The 23028-nt window shown below is 38.7% G+C and overlaps 1 protein-coding gene across 14 annotated transcripts in view; it reads left to right on the top strand.

Annotated features, from left to right (window-relative positions):
• Positions 1–23028, top strand: part of agrn (agrin) — a 261972-nt gene that overhangs the window by 196768 nt on the left and 42176 nt on the right. For 13 of the 14 annotated variants that reach the window (XM_051879042.1, XM_051879031.1, XM_051879030.1 and 10 more), the window contains 8 exons: positions 5818–5966; positions 6111–6216; positions 9581–9697; positions 11332–11496; positions 12132–12275; positions 14113–14237; positions 14334–14439; positions 22039–22404. In XM_051879042.1, the coding sequence (XP_051735002.1) occupies positions 5818–5966; positions 6111–6216; positions 9581–9697; positions 11332–11496; positions 12132–12275; positions 14113–14237; positions 14334–14439; positions 22039–22404 (1278 nt within the window). The remainder of the gene's footprint in view (positions 1–5817; positions 5967–6110; positions 6217–9580; positions 9698–11331; positions 11497–12131; positions 12276–14112; positions 14238–14333; positions 14440–22038; positions 22405–23028) is intronic. The other variant, XM_051879040.1, reaches the window with a different exon arrangement.

Below are 23028 nucleotides of genomic sequence, written 5' to 3'. Positions count from 1 at the left end.
TGTGTGTGTGTGTGTGTGTGTGTGTGTGTGTGTGTGTGTGTGTGTGTGTGTACCCATACTTTGAGATACAGAGGTCAACAACATGTGATGAATGTGAATGTTGACTCTTGAGGGGAGAAATGAAAAAGGAGACTGAAGAAGAGAGAGGTAGAGGAGGTGTGTGTTTGTGTGTGTGCCAAAGTGAAGTGTGACATTTAGAAGGTCTCTCTGTGTGTGTGTGTGTGTGTGTGTGTGTGTGTGTGTGTGTGTGTGTGTGTGTGTGTGTGTGTTTTCATAGGAGTTATGCATTCACAGTAAGGCATCCCAGCCACCTGCAACAAACTAGCAGTTAAGTCTGAAGGTCACTGTCCTCGCTGCTCTCCTGCCTGACATTTTTTTTCTCCCCATTGTCCCGTATCTCTCTCTCCTTTCCCCGTCATCTATCTCCTCATCGGTCAGAAAAACCTTTCACCTCTTGATGGTACCATCTGTTTTTTTTTTCTACTAGAGTTATTCTGTGTCTGTTTACCCACTTTGCTTTCACTCTAGCTCGCTCTTATTCCTTCAGCTCTCCGTCTTAATGGAAAACGCATGGCTAAATGGACCCCATAAGTACATGATTGAGTTAAAGAGACGGGAAAGGGCTTTGAGGACAGTTGATGTGTACATCTTGTTGTTCGCTAATTGAAAGGTTTGCATGCGGCGCGGGTGGCGGTGACATCAAAGGACTGAAACTAATTAGCACCCCCTCCCTCACTAGCATCCACTCACTCCACCAGGTTTATTTATTCACCTTTTTACGCTGCTTTTTTTTTTTTTTTTTTTTTTTTTCTGCTACTAACGCACAACAGAACCGGGGACATAAATGCTTTCATCTTATGCTTAGCTTGCACAATTGGGCTTAGGTGGCCCGGAGAGCCTCGTATACAGTATGGAAATGATTGCCGCCGCTGCTCAGTGGTCAGGCTTATCAGAGTCAGAGTTTAGAAACCTTCATTTAAGTTTATTATTTACTGTATCGCTGATGAGGTGATGAGAGCGTGCGTCGAATCGGTAATGGGTCTTTGCAATGCAAAACTGCTTTGTGCTACTGTAAACAACTGGAATCGCTCTTGGTATCAGGTCTATTTCATACTGCACACATAAGCAGCACATTTATTTACATGCTCAAATTATATTATTTTATATATATAAATTATTTATAGTATTCACACTGCATGTGTAAGAAACAGTGCTGTGTATCAAAAACACAGATTTTTTTTTTAGCACTGAGCTTGTTTTTACTGTTCTGGACTTTGAAAAACACTTTGAAAATGCACTCTAAACTACTGTTGTTTATTTATTTATATTCTTTTTTTTTAAAGAAATCAGCAAGGATGCATTAAATGTATCAAAAGTGACAGCAAAGACCTTTAATGTTGTAAAAGATTTTGATTTCAAATAAATTCTGTTCTTTTGAACTTTAAATTCATTATTTTTTCCACAAAAATATTAAACAGAACAACTTTTTTCAACATTGATAATAATAAGGAATGTTTTTTGAGCACTAAATCATTATATGATTTCTGAAGGATCATGTGATACTGAAGACTTGAGTAATGATGCTGATCACAGGATTAAATTACATTTTAAAATATATTCAAATTAGGGCTGCATGATTTGTCGCACGATATGAAAAATAACATTGAAATCGCGCTTAAACGCGACGCTTGAACATTTTGAGTTTACTCGCTTCATTCGCGCGTGAAATTCACTTCACAACAGACGCGAAGTCTCCTTTCTGCACACTTCCTCTGAATAAACACATAAACTCGTCAGCGGGAAAGTAGTTGTAAAATACAGCGAATAAGCTCAATTTGCCGGCTTTAGCTAGCTTGTAGTCTCAATATGTGTGTGTGTGTATATATATATTTACAACTTACCAGATTGTCCGACCTCCTCACTCACTTTCTTCCATGCAAGATCCTTTTTATTCCATTAGTGCGATTATGAAATTGCAAAGGCTACAATTGTTTTTTGTTGTTGTTTTTTTTTTTGCACAGCTTGTCAATGAAATATGGCTCCAAATGCTAATCCATCTGAAAGCACTGCAAGTTTGAGTACATTTGAAAAAGCAACACGTGTCAAACATCTTTCCACACATGAGAAGCATTTATTAACATCTTGTCCAACAAAAGACAACATTTAATATAATGTTTTTACTCCAAACTCACTTCATAACGACAGTTGAGCATCCTTCTGTATGATGATGTGGTTTCTTACACAGAATAAGGCAGTCGTGTGTTTATTAGTCATGTCAAAGCGTTTCAATCTTCTGTTTATTCAGCTACAGCGATATGACGCGTGTTATCTTCTTCTGCGGCAGGGCATATTTTGAGTTCCTGCGCAAGAGCGCCCTCTGGCTTTCAGATGGAGAAGCATTTACTACTGATCACAGAGCCGTACAGCTCTGACAAGTTGCGCATGGAATAATCGCAGCCTTTGCCAAATCGCGTGCGATAAAATTTGCGATAAATCGCAATATATCGTGCAGCCCTTATTCAAACAGAATATATAGTAATAATATTTTTATTATTACTATAATTATTAATAAAATGATTAAATGTATTTGGTGTTAAAGTGCGTGTAGTGTGAAACAGACTGTGCTTCAGGCAGCTTGTAACGGTTTGCACTGTTGCTGTGCTATAATAATAGGCAATTGGTGGCAAAAAAGAGAAAGATTGTAATAATCATAGTCAAATGCTGCATTCTTTCCCCTTGGAGTCTCTTGGCTGATTTTAACAGGACTTTGCCCTAAGGCGTAAATTCAGCTCAGCTCACATTAAGCAAAATACCGAATCTCTTCATCACAGTGTCGGATCGCTAATGCTCTGAAGCAGAAACCTGATGTCTACACACTGAGTGCGTTTGCTCTCTGTATCAGTGTGGCCAGAGTTTCAGGCTTGAGTGCTTTCATTGTTTCCAGGCTGGGGCTAATGAATTGAATGGCCTCCACGAGTATCGACCCTGCAAGGCTGTCAGTGTGAATTTTTGATAAGACGTATCAGTGCTGGCCAACCCCTAGCCTTTACTGTGACCAGCTCCGTAATCCGTTTAAGAATATGTTTTATGCTAAGTGGCATTTTCACCTATACACAATCGATTTTCCCATCAGGGCACACGGGGTTGCCCTACCCAGCTTTGCATGTGAAGAAAAGAGCATGTTTAACTCGCAGTGGAGACGTGGGAAAGAGCGTCCACGAGCATCTGCTTTCTCCTTATTAATCAAATCGATCGACATGCGGAATTTATGTTTGCCTTATGCAAATGATATGCAGAGTAATTAAGCGCAAATAATTGTAAAGAGCCTCCAAATGAAGATAAATCAAAGACATCACATTATTGTACCAGACGCTATATATATATGTATCGTTTTTTAGGCTTTTCTTTGGCAAATAATGTTTTTGTTTTTTTTTGCCAAGACAACATGCAATTGTAAACTTTTTGTATTAGTACTGCTCTGTAACTTTCATTAAAAATAACAAACGGTAATGCTCTGTTACAAAGAGGGGTGCTTTATATCTTCAGCAAGTCAGCTTTGTTGACTAATGAACTTTAATTCTAATTAAATAGGCTAGATAAGAGTGTGTTTAATGAGGCGACTCATCAGAAGAAAAACCCTCACCATAATCCCCAAAGTTTGGATCCGGGAGAGAATCGAGATTTATCTGTCGGGGTTTCATACAGAGAAACTAACTCTGAACTCGCACTGAGGCTAATTGCACCCAATATAATGTCATATGATCACTGGCGCCACACATGATGGCCGTGAAACACCCGTTCACATTGATTTCCTGTGCTAGATAACAGATTGTCAGTTATTTCACTTCTAATCGAAATGTGAGGGACACTTCGCTGGTGGCACACTGGTGTCTCATTTAATTTATTTTGTTAGTTGCTGGGTAATTCCATAGCTGGTCATTATCTTGTACTTCCAGCAGTGCCTTTGCTTCAATCTTCACTCCAACGTGAAGAAAATCTCAATATTTGCTGCTCCATATGCCCTGAATTTTATTTTATTGGAAGACAATGTGCGGCATACTGATATGCAAATATGTGTTTGCATGAGATCCCCAGTGTCTGCTTGTCTTATTTGTCTTTGCTCTATGTGACTTCTAAAGTACTTACCCGCTGTTACGCTCAGATCGCAGGTGAGATTGCTTATTTATCTCTCATTGAAATCAGTGTTAGTGATTTTATTTGTTCTTTTATACGGTGTAAATTGAGGTTGTATGCGTTGTTGCTCTTTGTGTGGACAAAGATACATTTTGGCAAACTGCCTTATGAGGAAAACAGCTGTGTATGGATGTTTGTATTGGTACCGTATAATTTTTACTTTTAGATTACCTTTGCCAACATGTAACATAACTAAAGTTAACTTTTAAAAAGACTGATAATTAATTACACTGCCAAATGTAATCATTAGCAAATCTGATAAATTAAATCATTCAAGTATAACAATAATTAAGTTTAGGGTTTTATTTCTAATTACTTTTGGCAAAAAAAACTTTATTTATGGTCTTAGTACACGATGTAACTACAGAAGAGTCAAGTTTTAAATAGGAAAAATATCGAAACTCTTCAGTCATTTTTGAGCGAGATGCTAACGGTCTAATCAGATTCAATGAACTATGCTAAGCTATGCTAAAAGTGGTACCGCCAGACCCAGAGATCGGCTGAATGGATTTGAAAATGGTAAAACTCAACTGTTTAACTCTAGGGGAGTTGGAAAATGAGCATATTTTAAAAAAAAGTGGAGTGTTCCTTTAAGGTCTCAAATACAGAACTGACAACTGTATTCTGTTGCTGTTTGAACGTAGCCATACGCTTGTTGTATTTCATGGCATGGATCCTGGATTGATTTAAACTGTTCTTAAAACAACTCAATCGTTATACTAATCCCAACCCAAAGCCTTAACATGAGTTTCAGGCATTTTTAAATGTGAAATAAGACTATTTAGTTCATTTATGGGTGGTTGATGTATAACATGATGTCCATTAACATTTTTTTTAGTGAGCATTAAACTTTTAGAAGATGTTTTCACCATTTTAATCATCTTTTTGTCTTAACTAGTTCATTTTAGAGTGACAAATATTTCATCCATTTTGTAAGATCATTAACTACATGCTAAATATGTGTAAAAGTATACATAGTGGAGTGTTCCTTTAATATGGTTGCGTTCACACACATTTCAGTTATTTATGGGAGTGACAACCGCATTCTACAACCGAACTCACACCCGTATATTTTCAGGACTCACAACCGCATTCTCAGAAATCCTGCACTGTGTGAACGGAACCGGACTGGACAACTAGTTGTCTGTCATGTCATACAGCATGTCTGCCATGAGTTGCGGGTTTTCATGTGTGGCTTACAGCGACGGAGATATGAGCTGTGTCATCTGAAGCTTTTAGATCACGTCACTGTTCTCCACCAGAACTGTTCCCATCAGTTTTGTATTCAACGCGTGACTCAAATGCTCCGCTATCCACCCAGATATAAAAGCTGCTTTTGATGAACTCGTGGCTCGATTGGACTCTTGTCGTATCAAAAGTCATAAGACTTTTCAGTTTTATGGACGTCGCCATCTTTGATATTACTTTGGTCATTGTCTCTATGGTTAATGGTAAGAGAATACGGGCTTGACTCCCGTTGCACGTTCATACAGACAGTATTGAGATACTACTATAAGTTGCTATGTGAACGGGACATTTCGAGACTCACACCTGCAAGTAAATGCAGTTGTCAGTCCCAAAAACTGACTGTTGAACATAGCCTGTATGTGTGTGTTCCAACAGACTGTGGTTCAGGAGGCTCAGGCTCAGGCTCTGAGACCTGCGAGCAGGATCGTTGTCGCCGATATGGCGGATCGTGGGATGACGACAGTGAGGACGATGATGATCGCTGCATTTGTGAATTCGACTGTCAGAATGTGCCAAATAGCCCGGTATGCCCATTCACAACAATTGTCTCACGTTGTCATAAGCAATCGAAGAGAGTGCTGCCCAAGCATTTGACTTGTTAAAACATGTGCTAAATTTTGCTGAATCCATTAATCGTGCCACGTTAACCTCTCCGTGAACATATGCAGGTGTGTGGCTCAGATGGGAACACGTACACCAACGAATGTAAGCTGAAGAAAGCCAGGTGCGAGAACCAAATGGACCTGCTGTTCCAGAGTCAAGGACCCTGTCCAGGTGAGAGACCACTTTTCTTTTCCTCTAATATTTATGTTTTCCTCAGTTATCTGAAGAATAACACTCCGGGAACTCTGACAGAATGGTTGTTATAGAGTGACTGCAGCAGAATGCAGGGCTTCTTTGAGCTTAGGGGGCTTGTGTAGTCCAGACCTGAGCATCTACCACTGAGAGAGGAAGAGCGTGGCTCTGTGATCAGAGCAGTGTGAGATTCCCTCAGGCTTCAAGCAGAGCTTGACTCCACTTGCGCGCACACATGCACGTGCTTTTCTCTCCGCGCTCTCTCTCACTCGCTGCAACCCTCATCCTTTATCTATGGTTTTCTCAAACTCTGAGTTTTCTGCTTCGGAGCCTCACAGACCCTCTAGCCAGATCAGTCATGCTCCTTCAGTGGCCGTGGAAAATAAATCCTTTTGGAGAACTTTCAACCGGTGTGAGGAGCTTTTGGCATCTGCTTCCAATTGGCTGAGCTCAGATCAATGGAAATCTCATCGGGCCTTGCATTTGATATGCACGCTGCAGTCTCTCCTCCCCCATTTTCTGACCCGTGCCTTTGAGAGCTGGCGGGTCTCCGGAGCACCTTGCTGCTTTTTGCTAATTGGAAATTAGGTCTTGGTGACCTCTAGACAACCTTGCTCTGAGTCTCCTTGCAGTGAAGATCAGAGGATGCTGTAAACTGCTTGGCTAATGGTGAAGCTTAGGGGAAATAAAAGACTGAGCTGAGCTGGGCAATAAAGCTGCAAAAATTTATGTGTACAATATTTATACTTTTGCTATGTTCTATATATATTTCAATATTTATGTGCTTCAGTTTTTTTTCTCTGAAGAACCACCATACATACATACACAAAACATTGAGTCATTTAGATAATTTAAGATTCATGGAAATGAATCATCTGTTTTAACACTCTGAGATAAGGATTTATCTAAACTATTTAAATGGTTTAAATTGCCATCAAAAGTATGCAAATATATGATAAATATTCAATACATTGCCTAGCCATAATACTTTATCTTCAGTCTCCATTTCAATATAATTTGGTGTGGTGATTTCAGTTTAGTGTGGATAAATATTACATTTATTTCGTTTTCTGTACAATATTGGTTCTCACAGTTTTTTGGGTGATCTTCATCCCTGTCCATGCCATTACCATTATCAGTGATCTACAATACTTTAAAGGGGTCATGAACTGCGTTGTTTTATTGTTTTATAATGTTTCCTGGGGTGCACTTATAATGTTAGTATGCTTTTTACATCTAAAATTGTCATAATTTAGAAATAAAAGGCGTTTTCCTACCCTGATTTTAGCCCTCTTATTTGAACGCTCTGTTTAAAGGGGTGTGTCTGTTGTGAGACTTCAGTGTAAACGCCCACTGCTGTGATTGGCTAACATCTTTCCATTTGAAATAGCTATAATAGTATTACTATAATAGTATTACTCTCTCGAAAACTTTTAACAAATCGTGAAAAGTGCTGCATTACATTTAGATCTATGGCATTATATTTATATCGTAGCATGAAAGCCGATCACAGACATGTTGTTGAGGGCATGAAAGCAGTGATCTAGTCGTTGCAACTCAATTTCTGCACACTAACGAATGCTTTCATCATAACTAATAGCACAAACGCATTGTAACTAAGAGATTAGAGAGTTTTGGCGCGTTATCACTGATAAACTCGCGCTGTTTGATTGACAGCTCCAGCGATTGTAAGGGAGCGTTCTTTGATCGCTTTCTTTATATAATTTAATCTCTGTTTAATTGACAGATTATTTTCATTCATTTATTATTTACTGACACATAGACAAAGAACATCTGACTGTACATGAATCATTACATGTCAGATCAGGCATTAGAATTAACACAGTTACTTACATGTTGTTGCATTATTGTCGAGTCCATGTCGTAAAAGTCTGTTTGCAAAGCCTGCGCCGAAATGCGATTGATTTACCAAAGAATCCACAGTGAAATCGCGAAAACAAATAAATAAAGCTCAACTGAGACATTCACATTGTTAAAAATAAACTACATTTCAAAGGATCCTAATGCTAGGAATATGGTTATGTTATTTTCGTCCTGTATCACTATTCTCTCCTCCTCATCTCACTAACATGCCAATGGGCGGGGGTAACGTTGCAATAATGAAGTAGGCGTTGATTTCTTCTGCGGAGGTGGCATTTCACCTATAGATATTCACATTCCAGGATCAGTCATTCGATGGGCCTGGTATTAATAAAAGCTTTTATTGGACTAACAAGGAAGTTTTCGGTTCTGAAACTTACAGGACATTCTTATAGTACGATGACATCTTATATATCAAAAGCTCAAGGAAAAGTTGATTTCTCAATTCATGACCCCTTTAATAAATATAAGCTGAGCTGATAATGCTTTTAGCAGCACTTTGTTGTTTCAGAAAGATTGTGTTGTAGAACAAACAAGTGTAGAAGGAGGATGGTGAAGAATCAGGGTGAGACAAGAAGAAAGGATCAAATTAAAAGCACTTTTGTCATAATGGACTCAGTGCGGAGAGGAGAAGTTTAATGAGGTGTGGACAAAACTCATCTCTGAAGCCACAAAAATGCAATGAAAGGCACAGTGACACATCACTATTATACCCCAGGACGTGTACGCTCACGCCGACGGCTTCCTGATTTACGACAGCCTAGTCCTCCTTCAGCTCCGAACTTGAAACCACAAACCTGCCACCTCACAGCCATTCAGCTCAATGGCCTAGAGAAGAAGCGCTTGAAAAGAACTAGTGTGGAGAGACTGAGAGAAAAAATGACAACACAGATAAGACAAATTGGCACCTGCCATCTGCCTCCGGCACAACGTTATAGTTAAACACCGCAACAAACTTCTTCCTCTGTATGTGAGCCGGGAACACTGGAATAGTGTAATTAGGTTATTGCGAGAGTGGACTGACATCTGCACGTCCTGATTTGCGCTCCTGTGCATTTGCGTCCATAAATGTGGAGTCCATAAATCTTTGTTTGACACTACGGCGTAGGTGTAAATGGTACTATCTGAGACGAGAACAAATGGAGACAACAGGCCCCTGAGAATGTGTCAAATGTCACCCACCAGACATTCGACGAGAGGTCTATTGTTTGTTTTCACGGCTGGTAATAGCATCATTTTTTCCTGATTTTGAATTGGTGTCAGGAATTGTAAATAGAATTGTTATCTGGCAGCCAGTTGCAGGCTCTCCCACCCGTGCTCCTTAAGCGATTCTTATTGTGTTGTACTAAATTGCATTTCAGCTTGGATTGTTTAGTTTAATTTGTCTTAAGGATGCTGTGGATCTCAATATGTCTCTCTCTCTCCCCCACCCACCCCTGTTTGCACTGTATCTTCTCTCTAGATGTCATATCAGCTCCTCCAGAGCTCGTTGCCTCCCAGCACTGTAGCGAAACTGTTTACGGATGTTGTCAAGACAACAAGACCACTGCCCTCGGTGTTGGACTGGCTGGCTGTCCAAGTATGTATAACTGTCATGAACCATTATCTAACTAACTAGTTCAGTAGTTTAATTTAGTCATAATAGGCCTGATGCACATTGGGTAATTTTATTTTATTTTTTCTTCTTTTTGTTGAACGAAATCAATATTTTTATTCAGTAAATTGATTTAAAAAAAAAAAAAAAAAAAAAACAGTAAAGACATTTCTAATGTTTCAAAAGATTTATATTTCAAATAAATGTTTTTTTTTAACTTTCTATTCATCAAAAATCCTGAAAAAAAATAAAAAATGCATCACAGTTTCCACAAAAATATGAAGCAATACAACTGTTTTCAGTATTAATAATAATAATAAGAAATGTTTCTTGAGAAGCAAATCAGCATATTAACATAATTTCTGAAGGATCATGTGACTCTGAAGATTGGAATAATGGCTGAAAGTTCAGCTTTATCATTTAAAATGTATTACAATATAAAACAAAACTGTAAATAATTAAATATTACTGTAAATTAAAAATAAGTTGGGCTAACTCAAAAAATTTGAGGTAATCAGTTACATCTTTTTGAGTTATGATGTTCCCAATTTTAAGTAAGCAGAACATTCATCACTACTAAATCTCCCTTATCATTAATCTTGCACAAAAATCATTATATAACAGTTAATTTTAGCATTTACTCTCCCTTTTGAGTGCCATGGGCAAAGCATGCTGGGAAATAGAAATCCCAGCCCAGTTTTAGTTAAACTTAAGTTAGTCTAAATTAAAAGAAATTAGTTCATACAACTCAAAACAATAAAACAGTTCAGTTTACTTGAAATATGTCAGTGCTGTGAAGTCAAAAGAAAAAGAAAGTTCTAAATACTCATAACAGTTAATTTAATTGAACTAATTTGTTCAATTTAAGTTTGTCCTACTCAAACCAATTAAGTATTTTGAGTGTTAGGGTTTACAGTGTGTAATAATATTTCATAAAATTACTGTTTTACTGTATTTTTTATCAAATAAATGACGCCTTGGTGAGCAGAAGATACTTCTTTCAAAAGCAGTAGTGTATGGCGATGCACATCAGTGCTATTTTTAATATTAATATATTTATATTCATACCCATATTCCTGTTCACATATTCATATTAATAGTGCCATTAAAAATATGTCCTACATGCCTAGTGTTTGTAGAAGTCTCAAACACTATGTCCTGACAAGGCGCAATGGGAAAAAGCATCAAGCGATGCAGCGTAGGAGTGATATGAAGTTGGGAGAGGGCATGTTATAGGCTCATGAATATTAATTAGATGATGTAACATTTGTCCAACAGTTGCTGAAGCAAAAGAGTGTGCACTAGCCATATTAGAAATTGGGTGTCTGTTCGTTTTAAGCACTGCCAATGCAACTGGTTGATCCTGACATTTTATATGGCTAGCTAGTGACAATATGGCTAATCAAAACGATTAAAATTCTCAATAAAAATAAATATTGAAAAGGACTAGGGATGCACCAATATTAGTTATTCTGGTCAATTCCAACCAGGTACTTTCGTATTATGACTAATAACAGACTAATAGGCCTAATCTCTCTTCAACTGTGTATTAAATTAAATTTGTCGCATCCTATCTGGTTGCGATTGTGTACCTCTAAAAAGCATTTCTTCATCTTTAGGTGTGTGTCAGTGTAATCACTACGGCTCATACGGAGGCACCTGTGACCCCTCCAGCAGCCAGTGCTCCTGTAAACCCGGCGTCGGGGGACTCAAGTGCGACCGCTGCGAGCCTGGATTCTGGAACTTCCGAGGCATCGTTACAGAGAACATGAGCGGCTGCACACGTAAGCATCCCTTTTTTCTCCCTTTCCTGGTGATTTGCTTTCAGGGCATTTTCTGTTAAATGTGTTAAATGTTCCTTTCTAATCCAAAATCCGAAGTGACAACCTACTCGTTTAACGTGCGGTATCCTTCCGGCCTCAAATGCGCTTTCTGTCAAAACAAGCGTTTCGAGTTAAGCCTCCGAGCCACCGCGGGTAATGGGAACTGTGCGAGAGTGCAACATGGCTTGACCTATAAGTTCTGCCTACAGACCAATAACGCTCTGACGCACGTATATGTGTGTTTGTACAGCGCTACAAAGCCGAGGATAGAAAAACAAGGATGATTGAAACAGTTTGTGCTCTGTCCCAGGGGTCCTCGGAGCATTAGCACATTCTGTAGCCACGTTCGCTCTCACCCCGGGGCTTCTTGACCCTGCTTTGAACTCCACCAGACTGCGGTCATTGACACAGAGCGAGCGCTATTGCTGTAGCTGTGGGGTCACAGATTGGAGCAGCTTCAGATTGCCTGCATGCATTTGGTGAATGTGTGGATGTTTTTGTCAGAGTGAAATTGAAGAGAAAGAGACAAGGAATCTAATCAAAACTGTTCAAGCAGATAAGGCTGACAGCCCTCTCCCTCTCTCTCTCTTCATCAGCGTGTAACTGTGATGGAGTGGGCTCGGTTCGTGACGACTGTGAGCAGATGTCAGGGCTGTGCTCATGTAAGCCCGGAGTTAAGGGCATGAAATGCAACGTGTGCCCCGACGGCAGCAAGATGGGAGCCAACGGCTGTGACAAAGGTAACACTGGGTTTTTAATTAGCACAAACCTCAGATAATCTCTCCACGATTGCACTTCTGATGCGGCTAGGTTGTGATTTTAGGAATTATAATTGGGTCTGTTTTTCACAATGTTGGGTACAAGTAGAAATTATAAAAATGACGGCGCTGGGTAATTAATAGCCTTTGTTAATTAAAAGTGCTCTGACAAATAAGGCTTTCAGCGTCATGTTGGAACCATGGCATAGTGAAAAGTTCTCAGTGGGACTTAGGTTCGAATCTGACAGTATGCATCAGATGAGGTACCATCTGAGTTATTAACAATATATCTGTACCAAATTGATTATCGCACTATATTGGTGCTTTATTATTATTATTTATATTCATTTTATATATACTGTATATATATATATATATATATATATATATATATATATATATATACAGTCAAACCAAAAATTATTCAGACACCTTTAACATTTCATTCATTAATACAGTTTATTCACTATAGTTTAAAAAAATGGTAATAAAATATGACAAGATCTCAGAGTTAAACTGTGTCAGAAAAAAATAATCTTAATTATGTCAGATAACACTTAAGCAAAACATGGTCAGGTCAAAGTGTCTGAATAATTTTTGGTTCCAAATTTTTATAAATTTTACTGGTAGTCCACTGTATGAAGAATTTTTGGGTATAATATGTCACAGTTTACTTTATTTTGCTATCCTCACTTTCATAAATGATCTATTGTGCACCCATTTGAAAAATATATAAAAAATGTCTTAATTTTTGGTTTGACTGTGTATATATATATATATATACTGTACATTAGGCAATTCTGGATGATTACATGCCTAGTTTCATTTATTTTTTGACATTCAGATTACCTTTACCATCATAATACAATATTTAGCAAATCTGAAAATAAATATCCTTTTCAAAATATTACGCAATATTATATTATAGAATTATAATATTGATCATTTACTGGTTAATGGTCATAACATGAAAGTAATTTTATTTTAATACCTTTTTTGTGTATCTAATAGTATATAATAAGTTATAGATATTTGTTTTAATATCTCTTTTATTTAAATAATTTATTATACTTTAATAATTATTTTAGTATCTAAGGCTGAGGCTACAGTATCATATACAATAACCTTTAAATTAAATAAACCTTTCATTTCCAAATAATGCTCCACTTCATACTAAATATTCTGGCATCAAGTATTTCTGGCTTCATTAACAAATGACTGTCAAACTGTTTGGATTTGTTCTACTTTCGACTCTGTGCTGTAATCAGATTAAATCGATGGAGTTCAAAGTTGAATCTTCAAATGCGCAACAGGGGTGACAGTGAAATGCTATCCTGATGTCACCCCCTGTGTTGGCTTGGTGAATAATATGGAGTCACCGTCAGCTATTGACAGGAAGTGGAGAGCTTAATGAACTCAACAATCCCAGCATAGCAGTGTTCATGCAGCGTTCCTGCCAGATAAAAGCTGCCACATGAAAGTGCAGAAGAGCAATCCAGTCAATGCTGCAGGCCAGGCAGTGCAGCCCAGCGCTCTGATGTCAGAGTAAAGAGTAGACTTCTGTAGCAGGGAAGGTCCCAGCTCTGCTACTGATGCAAGTCCATCTTTGTGATGAATTTCTGTAGTGGAGGTCGTAGGGTTCATATCAGAAGTGGATTAACAAGTAGCCCACACTGAAATAACCAGAATATATTGTGTTTTGGGAATGCTGGACTGCTTAAAAACCCCAGTTTGGTGTTTGAATAGCCTTAAAAGTTAATAAGATCCCTTTTTGTTTTAGTATTAAATATAGGTTATGTATTAACAAAATATTTCACAGGACCTGAGGCACCCAAGTCCTGTGATGAGCTTGTGTGCCACTTTGGGGCATCATGTGTGGAGGTAAACGGACAGGCTCACTGTGAGTGCCCGTCGCCAGATTGTGACGAGAAGAATAAGACCAAGGTGAGTTTGCATAGATCACAGATCCACCTTAAACTCTACAACTGCTATAATGATGATTTCTTCCCTAATAATGGACATGGACATGTTTGTCGACAGGTATGTGGTTCTGATGGGGTCACCTATGCAGACCGGTGCCAGCTGAGGACCATTGCGTGCCGACAAGATAAGGAGATCACTGTGGAGCATTTAGGCCAGTGCAAAGGTGAGATTAGCCTCTTGTACTCAGATTCGTTGTCTGTTTTTTGTATTATTGCATATAGACGTCAAAGAAAGTATGAATGATAAATTAAGAAGGCTCAAGAACGTGAGTCTAAGACCTCATGATTCCTTTTACTAAAAAAAATTATTTCCTTAATCATTGTTATTGTCTCTTTTCCAGTAGAATATATAAACATCTACAGACAAACACTTGGCAAAATACATTAAAATGTTTTCAGAGAATGCATTTTTGTATTATTACATTTTATTTTATTTACTTCTAACAATATTTTAGTTGAAGAATGCATTTTTGTATTTATAATATATTATTTTATTGTTATATTTTTTTTTTGTTTGTTTGTTTTATTGTATTTTAACCAAATTTAGTGAGGCAACAAGAAAAAAAAAACAAGTGAGGTAAAATAAACAATAAAAATAAAGTGAATAAAGTCTTATATTACACAATATTGCTTTACAATCTTGTTTTAAGGATGTTTAGATGTTTTAACTGGAAATTAAGAGAAAAATTCTGATTAAGGAAATGAATTTTTGCAGTTTTACAGGGTTTGCTGGGGCAAACTGAGTGGCCCATAGGTAGGAAGGGGGTCACTAGGTGTGCAGGTGTTTGGGGGGTTGGGTATGGGGGGGTTTTGATGTAGGTGGTGGATGTTCAAGGGGACAGGAAAGCTGCCTGACAGATGCTCCCCTGCAGATAGAGCCATGCTGCTTGGCTTCAGGCTGGAGTCTTTGAATCCCCTGGAACTGGGCGACATTTGAGCTGTTTGATTTGCATCACCCCTGTGTGGATTAGGGGGAGTTAACTGCACAGTCTGAGCGAAGCACCTGCAATCCAGCTGCTGATGCTGTCGGGAGGCCTGCTTTGGGTAGGGCAAGCTGTGTAAAGAGTAGGGCATCTCTCTCTTTCTCCCTTAAATCGTTGATCGGTTGCTCTGTACATGTGTGGGCGAAGGGACCTGGTAGAAGGCCAAGGTTAAGTTTTTCATGTCGGCTGTATGTAAGAAGCACTATGCCAGCTCACGTCAGAGAGCTGCTCCAAGATGGGCATGGCACGTGGTGGACATCGCCAGCTGCCGATTCTTGGATCAGGGCCAGTGGCAGGTGCCAGACATTTTCAACAGCAGCCCATGCAGTCACTCTGTCAGACCTGTTAATGCCACATAAGTGATTCAGTTTCATTGTCACCTGCTGAAGCTTGATCTAACATGACTATATATGTTCCATTGTTTTTCATAGCTATAACCAGGTCCATATGGATTCTCTGTCAACAAAACTCATTCAAAGGTTCAGCACGTCATTCCTGTCCTTCAACATAAAATCACACACAACCCCATTTATTTTTGTAATGCGCATTGTTGTTATTATGAATAATTCATTAGTGCATGTTATTTCAGAGGAAATAAATTCTCTTTATTTTTAATCAAAATTTGAAATTGCTCTAACTCTGAAATGTCCTTCTTTTTCTGTTGATGTCACGAAGGTCATTCAGACTATTTGGTAATATTAACCAATTTTGTTTCTATTTTGTTTAGAAAAACTCACAGTCTATCTCAATTCTGGTATATAATGCTCATTATTCACTAGTGATAGACCAATAAATCAGCCAGGCTAATTAATATTTGGCCGTTTTGATGAGGCATTAGCCAATATATGACAATTTTATGTACAGATTTGCTATATTTATAAAATATATAAATATTTATAATATTAAATAAATAAATATATATACACATATACAGTTGCAAGAAAAAGTATGTGAACCACTTGCAGAATCTGTGAAAATGTGCAAAATTTTAACAAAATAAGAGAGATCATACAAAATGCATGTTATTTTTTATTTAGTACTGTCCTGAGTAAGATATTTTACATAAAAGATGTTTACATATAATCCATAAGACAAACAAATAGCTGAATTTATTAAAATGACCCAGTTCAAAAGTTTGTGAACCATTGATTCTTAATTCTGTGTGTGGTTACCTGGATGATCTGCGATATACGATTTTTTTGTTGTGTGATGGTTGTTCATGAGTCCCTTGTTTATTCTGAGCAGTTAAACTGAGCTCTGTTCTTCAGCAAAAATCTCCAGGTCCCAAAAATTCTTCAGTTTTCCACCATCTTTTGCATATTTGAACCCTTTACAACAGCGACTGAATGATTTTGAGATCCATCTTTTCACACGGAGGACAATTGAGGGACTCAAACACAACTATTAAAAAAGGTTCAAACATTCACTGATGCTTCAGAAGGAAACACGATGCATTAAGAGTCGGGGGGTGAAAACTTTTGAACAGGATGAAGAGGTCCAAATTTTTCTTATTTCGCTTGAATATAATTTTTTTTTTTCCATTTAGTACTGCCCTTCGGAAGCAACAGAAGATACTTGCATGTTTCCTGGAAGACAAATTAAATACAATTTACCTTGATCTTCAAATTCCAAATGTTTTCACCCCCCATCTATTAATGCATCATGTTTTTTCTGAAGCATCAGTGAATGTTTGAACCTTTTTTAATAGTTGTGTTTGAGTCCCTCACTTGTCCTCAGTGTGAAAAGACGGATCTCAAAATCATTCAGTCACTGCTGGAAAGGGTTCAAATATGCAAAAAATGCTGGAAAACTGAAGACCTGGAGATTTTTTCTGAAGAACAGAGCTCAGTTTAACTGCTCAGGACAAACAAGGGACTCATAAACAACCATCACAAAACAAAAAAACAGTCGTAGATCATCCAGGTAACCACACACAGTATTAAGAATCAGTGGTTCACATACTTATGAATGGGGTTATTTTAATAAATTCAGCTTTTTTTTTTTTTTTTGTCTTGTGGATTATATGTAAACATCATTTATGTAAAATATCTTACTCAAGACAGTACTAAATAAAAAATAACATGCATTTTGTATTATCTCCCTTATTTTGTTCAAATTATTAACATTTTCACAGATTCTGCAAGTGGTTCACATACTTTTTCTTGCAACTGTATATATAAGCTATATTTATAAAAATGTTAATTAATTACAAATCAAAGCACTCATTTGCATTGTCAATTGAATTGTCTCATTTACATAGGTTTTCATTTTTGCAAGTTTATTGGCTAATGATAACAAATGAGTACATAATTTTGAGTACATTTATTATTATTATTATTATTATTATTATTATTATATTCATAAAAAAAAAAACATTTGTCAACCACTAATTTTCACCATCTAATCAGTTCTTGTTCAACAGCAATTCAGGTTGACTGAGCAGTTATTTGATTATGCCTTCAGTTCACATTTGGCAGATTAAATCTGGGCCTGGTTATGACACAACACACCACAAAATGATGTTTAGAGATCACTATTGGACCATCATCCCTGTAGTCATTAACCAGAGCACCTCTCTGTCATGCTCTATTTCTTGGTGTTACCTGCCTGTATGACAATAATCCAGCTGCTTTTCTGGGTTTATTCAAGGATCTGGGAGGAAGTAAAGACCAGGCTTAGGTTGGATCTTCACCAGCCTAGGGCGGAACTGGCAACAGCAGCATCATTTATTAATTTCTTCTCCGACATGTGGGGTAAAGCAGGCCCGGGTTGCAGACTGCTCGGCAGCCCTGAGGTGGAGGGGTTACATCGCAAGCTCATTTCACGTGTGACTGGGTGTGAATTAGCCGAAAGCCTGCCTTTCTCTCTATATTTCTCCCACTGATCTCTTGACGCTCTCTCATCAACAACTCTTCTTGATGACAAACGGTGCTATGAAACGCCACACGGAGTGAGTTACCCCTAATGTTGCCATAGCAGGCAGCAGATGAGGCAATCAGTGGCACATCTTGGTACATGACGCAGGGCGTTCAGGGTCTGGAATGGCTGAGAAACTTTTGGCTCATCAAGAGTCCAAGTCTTGGCAGTTCCCTGCGCTCACATATGGTGTCATCACCTGTACTCTTTCTGCAAATTGGCAGCCTACACATTAGCATATGGGACGGGCGGCTCTCGGCGGAGATGTTAGTTTTGGTTATCGTTTTTGTTCTAAACAACATTTTCCGGGTTCAAAACCAGTTTATCTCTGTGTCATACCACAGAAAAGAATTTCAAATCATCCCTCAGTGAGGAAAAATAAAAAACGTAAAATGGAAAACCATAGGGCAAGACATTACAATAAGACTGGCGTTCAAATACACCGTTTCGAAGGTCTGCTGTGATAAAATTGCTTACTAACCTTGTCTGGGCAAAGTTACATCCAATTTTTCAACTTTTCTCATTACCATGTAAAGGCGGTAAACCCTGCAAGGTACTATTTACATAGGGAAAAATCCTCCCACAGGAATTATGTAGTATAACCTGGAGTTTATCCGCCTACTACAACATTAGTACCACTGCTATAAGAATGTTTAAAACAACTTTACAGCTCAAATAACATTTTGTACGTAAGGATTGATCTGTTGTAATAAAAAAATGACATGAGCATTAGTCTAAATTACTGTGATTTACCCTGTACACCTGTGGTAAGCCAGGAGCCACTAGGGGGCCTCAAGAAGACTTAAAATGATTTAAAAATGATTTAAAGCAAAAACAACAACAAAAAAGATATTTCTAATTTGAATGCACCCTCTCAACAACTTTTCTTTTTTCAGGGTTCCTTCTTTCAGTATGATTTTAAAAGTGATTTCTAGGCATGAAAAATCATGTAAATTAATAAAAAAAATCTAGTTTTGTCCTAACTAGCCACTGCGAGTAATTTGAAATTTTGTTGATGGCTTTGCTTCTAATTCAGCGGCATAGCACTGGGTAGCCCCGCCCCTCGTTAAATCTCATTGGTCAGAAAATCTGCTCTACATACAGTAGTTTAAGAATGCATTGATTGGTCATTGCGTTGTATCGCGTGATATTTCTGCTGTCAGCGTGGACAGACTTAAGGCTGGAATCATAGTCAGGTTAGGACAAGAGTTACACTTGTTACTAACTGAAGGATGAGAAATTATTTTCTGTGGTCTTTGATGGAATTATATATATTGTTGATAGACTTTAACTTGTTTTGAATCAGAAACAATCTCCTTTAGCCCTTTCATTTCTTAGTTTCTTTGCCTTTCTCTCTTCTCTCTCTGCCTCTTTCAGTTTCCGCCCAAAACACACACACATGCACAAAGTTGTATGAAAAGACAGAAAGCCATCTTAATAACAGCCTTTCAAGAGTAAGTATACGGCTATGCCAACTGAAGATGACAATGATTTTTGCATCTCCTAATTGTTCACCCTGCCTCTCTGAAAACCAAATGGAGCGTTAAACTTGATTAAGGCGAGCTGACTGCTCCCGTTGGCAGTTGCTCTTTTTCAGTGTACGTATTTGTGTCACAAAAACCAAAGCTGGGGCGGGTGACTCAAATCCCACACCCCAGATCTCTCTGAGCTAACGCTACGCTGAGCTCCTGAATGACAGGTGCAGCCGAGTCGAAATAAGAAAACGGATGCTGTGACAAACAGCGATAGCATCGGTGCTCTCCCGCACAAAGCTAGTGTATCTACACACTCTCCCCCACTCGCCCAGGCTGTGACAGCCGGTCTGATAGAAGTAGTATTTCTGTAAGGTTTCGTATTTCACACCTCGCCAGCTACTCGCTGTTCAAATGCGAGATGATTAGCATGTAATTAAGAGCCTGCGCTAGCGTGTTATCAGGTTCCCGACCAAGCGCAGTTAGCCTGTACACGGGGGATCCGTTAAAGTTGAGCACAAAGCCACGGATGATTGGGCGCGTGGATCCCTCGGTCCCTATTGTGGCGAAATCTATGTCTCGATTCATCCACACCACAGTTATTATTGTCTTCGCAATCTTTAAATATGCATATTTGATAAAGACTCTTGCATTGGTAATGTCTTTTTTAAGTTTGAGCTCAGCTGCTGCAGTGGAGAGGTTCGCGTGTTGACAAGGCTGCGGTGGTTGGACCGTCGAAGGATGCCTGCACGAAGTGAGGGCTTCCTTTGAAGCTGCAGCTAAACCCTGCTTTTCTGCCCTATTTATATCAATCATTCATCACTAGAGGCTCTGGCTGTCTGTGATTAAAGCCTCCCTACAGGAGGGCAACATCTGAATATGTATATATAATTCATATCTACAGGCACTCTCTCACACGCATAAGCACACTCTCTCGCAGATCAACCGTATTCTGCAGTCTCAAACCCAGTAGTATATAAACACTTCTGGTCAAGAGTCTGTGTAATGATCGGTTTAAGCTTGCGGAAAACCTAGCTTTTAAAAACCTCAAAGAATCACATCAGAAAGATGCAGTGCAGCAACCCGGTTCGTCTACATGTGCAGTTCATTAGTTTTGTGGGTAATTTAAAGGGATAGCGCACCCAAAAATGAAGGATCTGTCATTATTTTTTCACTCTCGTGTCATTCCAAACCTGTTTGGTAAGGGTTAAAGAATATTTTGGCCATATAATAGTTTGTGTGTAGAACAGGTCAAAATTTAGTTTACTTAACCTCATGTTGTTGCTAACCTGGGGTGCGTTTCCCGAAAGCATCGTTAGTCGACTATGGTTGTAAGTCGCATTGAGCTCTATTGGTAACGATGGAACTTGCGACCATAGTTCGCTTTGCGAAACGCACTACTGTATGACTTTCTTTCTTTGGTGGAACATAAAAGAAGATATTTTGAGAAATGTTGAGAAATGTTTCCACAGAGAAAGAAATCATAGAGGTTTGAAGGTGAGTAAATGATGACAGAGTTTTCATTTTGTGTGAACTATCCCTTTCAAGTCATTTTTCACTGAAAATCTTGACAATCCACTCTAGCTCTCCTCGGCGTGTTCATTAGAGTTTATGATACTAGACTGAAGTCAGACCTTTTCTATAATTTGGTTCATTCAGTTTACAGAACCGTTCGGAATTGTTCATTTGTGACTAATCCAGATTTTCGAATATATTAGTCGTTAAAGGGTTAGTTCACCCAAAAATGAAAATAATGTCATTTATTACTCACCCTCATGCCGTTCCACAGTAATTAATGACATTGTTTTCATTTTTGGGTGAACCAACCCTTTAAGACCATTTTATTGTGCTTTTGTGCCATTTTTGAAGTTTGAAAGCTGTATTCAATGTAATTGCATGGAAAAGAGCAACCAGGGCATTAATTCAAAATCTCTCCTTTTTGTTCTACAAAAGAAAGAAATTCATACAGGTTTGGAACAACATGAGGTGTGAGTAAATGACAAAATGTTCATTTTTGGGTGAACTAATCCTTTAAGGCTAAGCCCTTGTTGTCTGACTACAAAAGAGGCTCCTTGCAGGTGTTGGGGTGTTGGGGTGTAATGAAGCTTAAGTGATATGATTGAAACACGATGCTTTTTGCAGGCAGGAGTGGGTTTATTCCTGGTGTTTCCATGCATCTGATTTTGATATGAATCTATGAGACATACAAAGCATTGCTCCAGATAAGGATGCCCCGCTGAGACCATGCTGAAGCTTTTTTGTTGTTGTTGTTCTTTTAATGGCAAAAAGGAAGGGATGGGAGGGTGTAGGTAGAATTTAAAGGTGAAAAAGAAGGCTTACAGAAACATTTCCATCTATGCTTACCCATCATTCCATTCCTGCTTTCTCCCAGAATCCATTGAGCAGACGGCCAAACCCACCCCCTTCCCAACCACCCGCCGCACCACCCCTCCCACCGCTCACGTCAAGACCACCAAACAGCGCCATGGCCACTCCACCACCACCACCACTTCAAGCATTCTCAAGGCTCCGGACAGCTTCGTGGTGGAGGCACTGCCTCGTCCACCTAGGGTGGACGAGGCAGGAATATACTTCAACTCTTTCACCACCCACCGCCCCACCACACCCTACAAACCACCCCGCACCTCATCCCCATCCGTGGAGTCCAGCCCTTACTTTGAGGAGTCGGGCAGTGGAGAGCCCAGTGGGGACGACGAGATGGTGAGCGGAATGGAGGAGAGCGGAGAAGAGCCACTTGGTAATGCATTCACCATAATCTTTCAGTCATAAGGGGTTTAGGCATAATTGTCAAGAACAGATGACAAAAGATGATGAAATTCTCCTTTGTATGGGCTGACCTTGTGTGTGAGATGACCTCTTCTCGAATTGTAATGGCATATCAATTTAACATTGCACATTATCTCAGCGGCCATTATGTGAGAGGTTTTGACACCTGACATCCAACTGCTAAGTGAGCAATTTCATTTGAAATCACTTCGGTGAATAATTCACCAAAATGTCTGGTTTTTAATGTGGCCTAACCTTATAAGTAAGCCTCTTCTAAAGGCCATTTCGGGTGCAATAGATGCAATGCCTGTTCCTTTCTCTCCTCTGGGCTGTTCTTGCATAGTCTGTATTGGTCAGAAACAGAACTTAAGTACATAGACTATACATTTAAAGAACCCTTGAAATTATTTGACGCATTTTTACCGTGTTGACGTATTGGCTATTGAAACAGTAAGTTGGGATGGGACAGATCAAATGGCTCTGCGATTTTTAAATGGCTTTTAGTTCAGTGGTTCTCAACTGGTTTTACCTCAGGACATAGATTGTACATTGGCGGCCCAACACATTACAAAAATGGTTTAAAGTGAACAAAAGG

The sequence above is a fragment of the Ctenopharyngodon idella genome, chromosome 22 (assembly GCF_019924925.1).
Source record: "Ctenopharyngodon idella isolate HZGC_01 chromosome 22, HZGC01, whole genome shotgun sequence".
Taxonomy (NCBI): Eukaryota; Metazoa; Chordata; class Actinopteri; order Cypriniformes; family Xenocyprididae; genus Ctenopharyngodon; species Ctenopharyngodon idella.
This window is presented reverse-complemented; position numbering and strand designations above follow the sequence as displayed.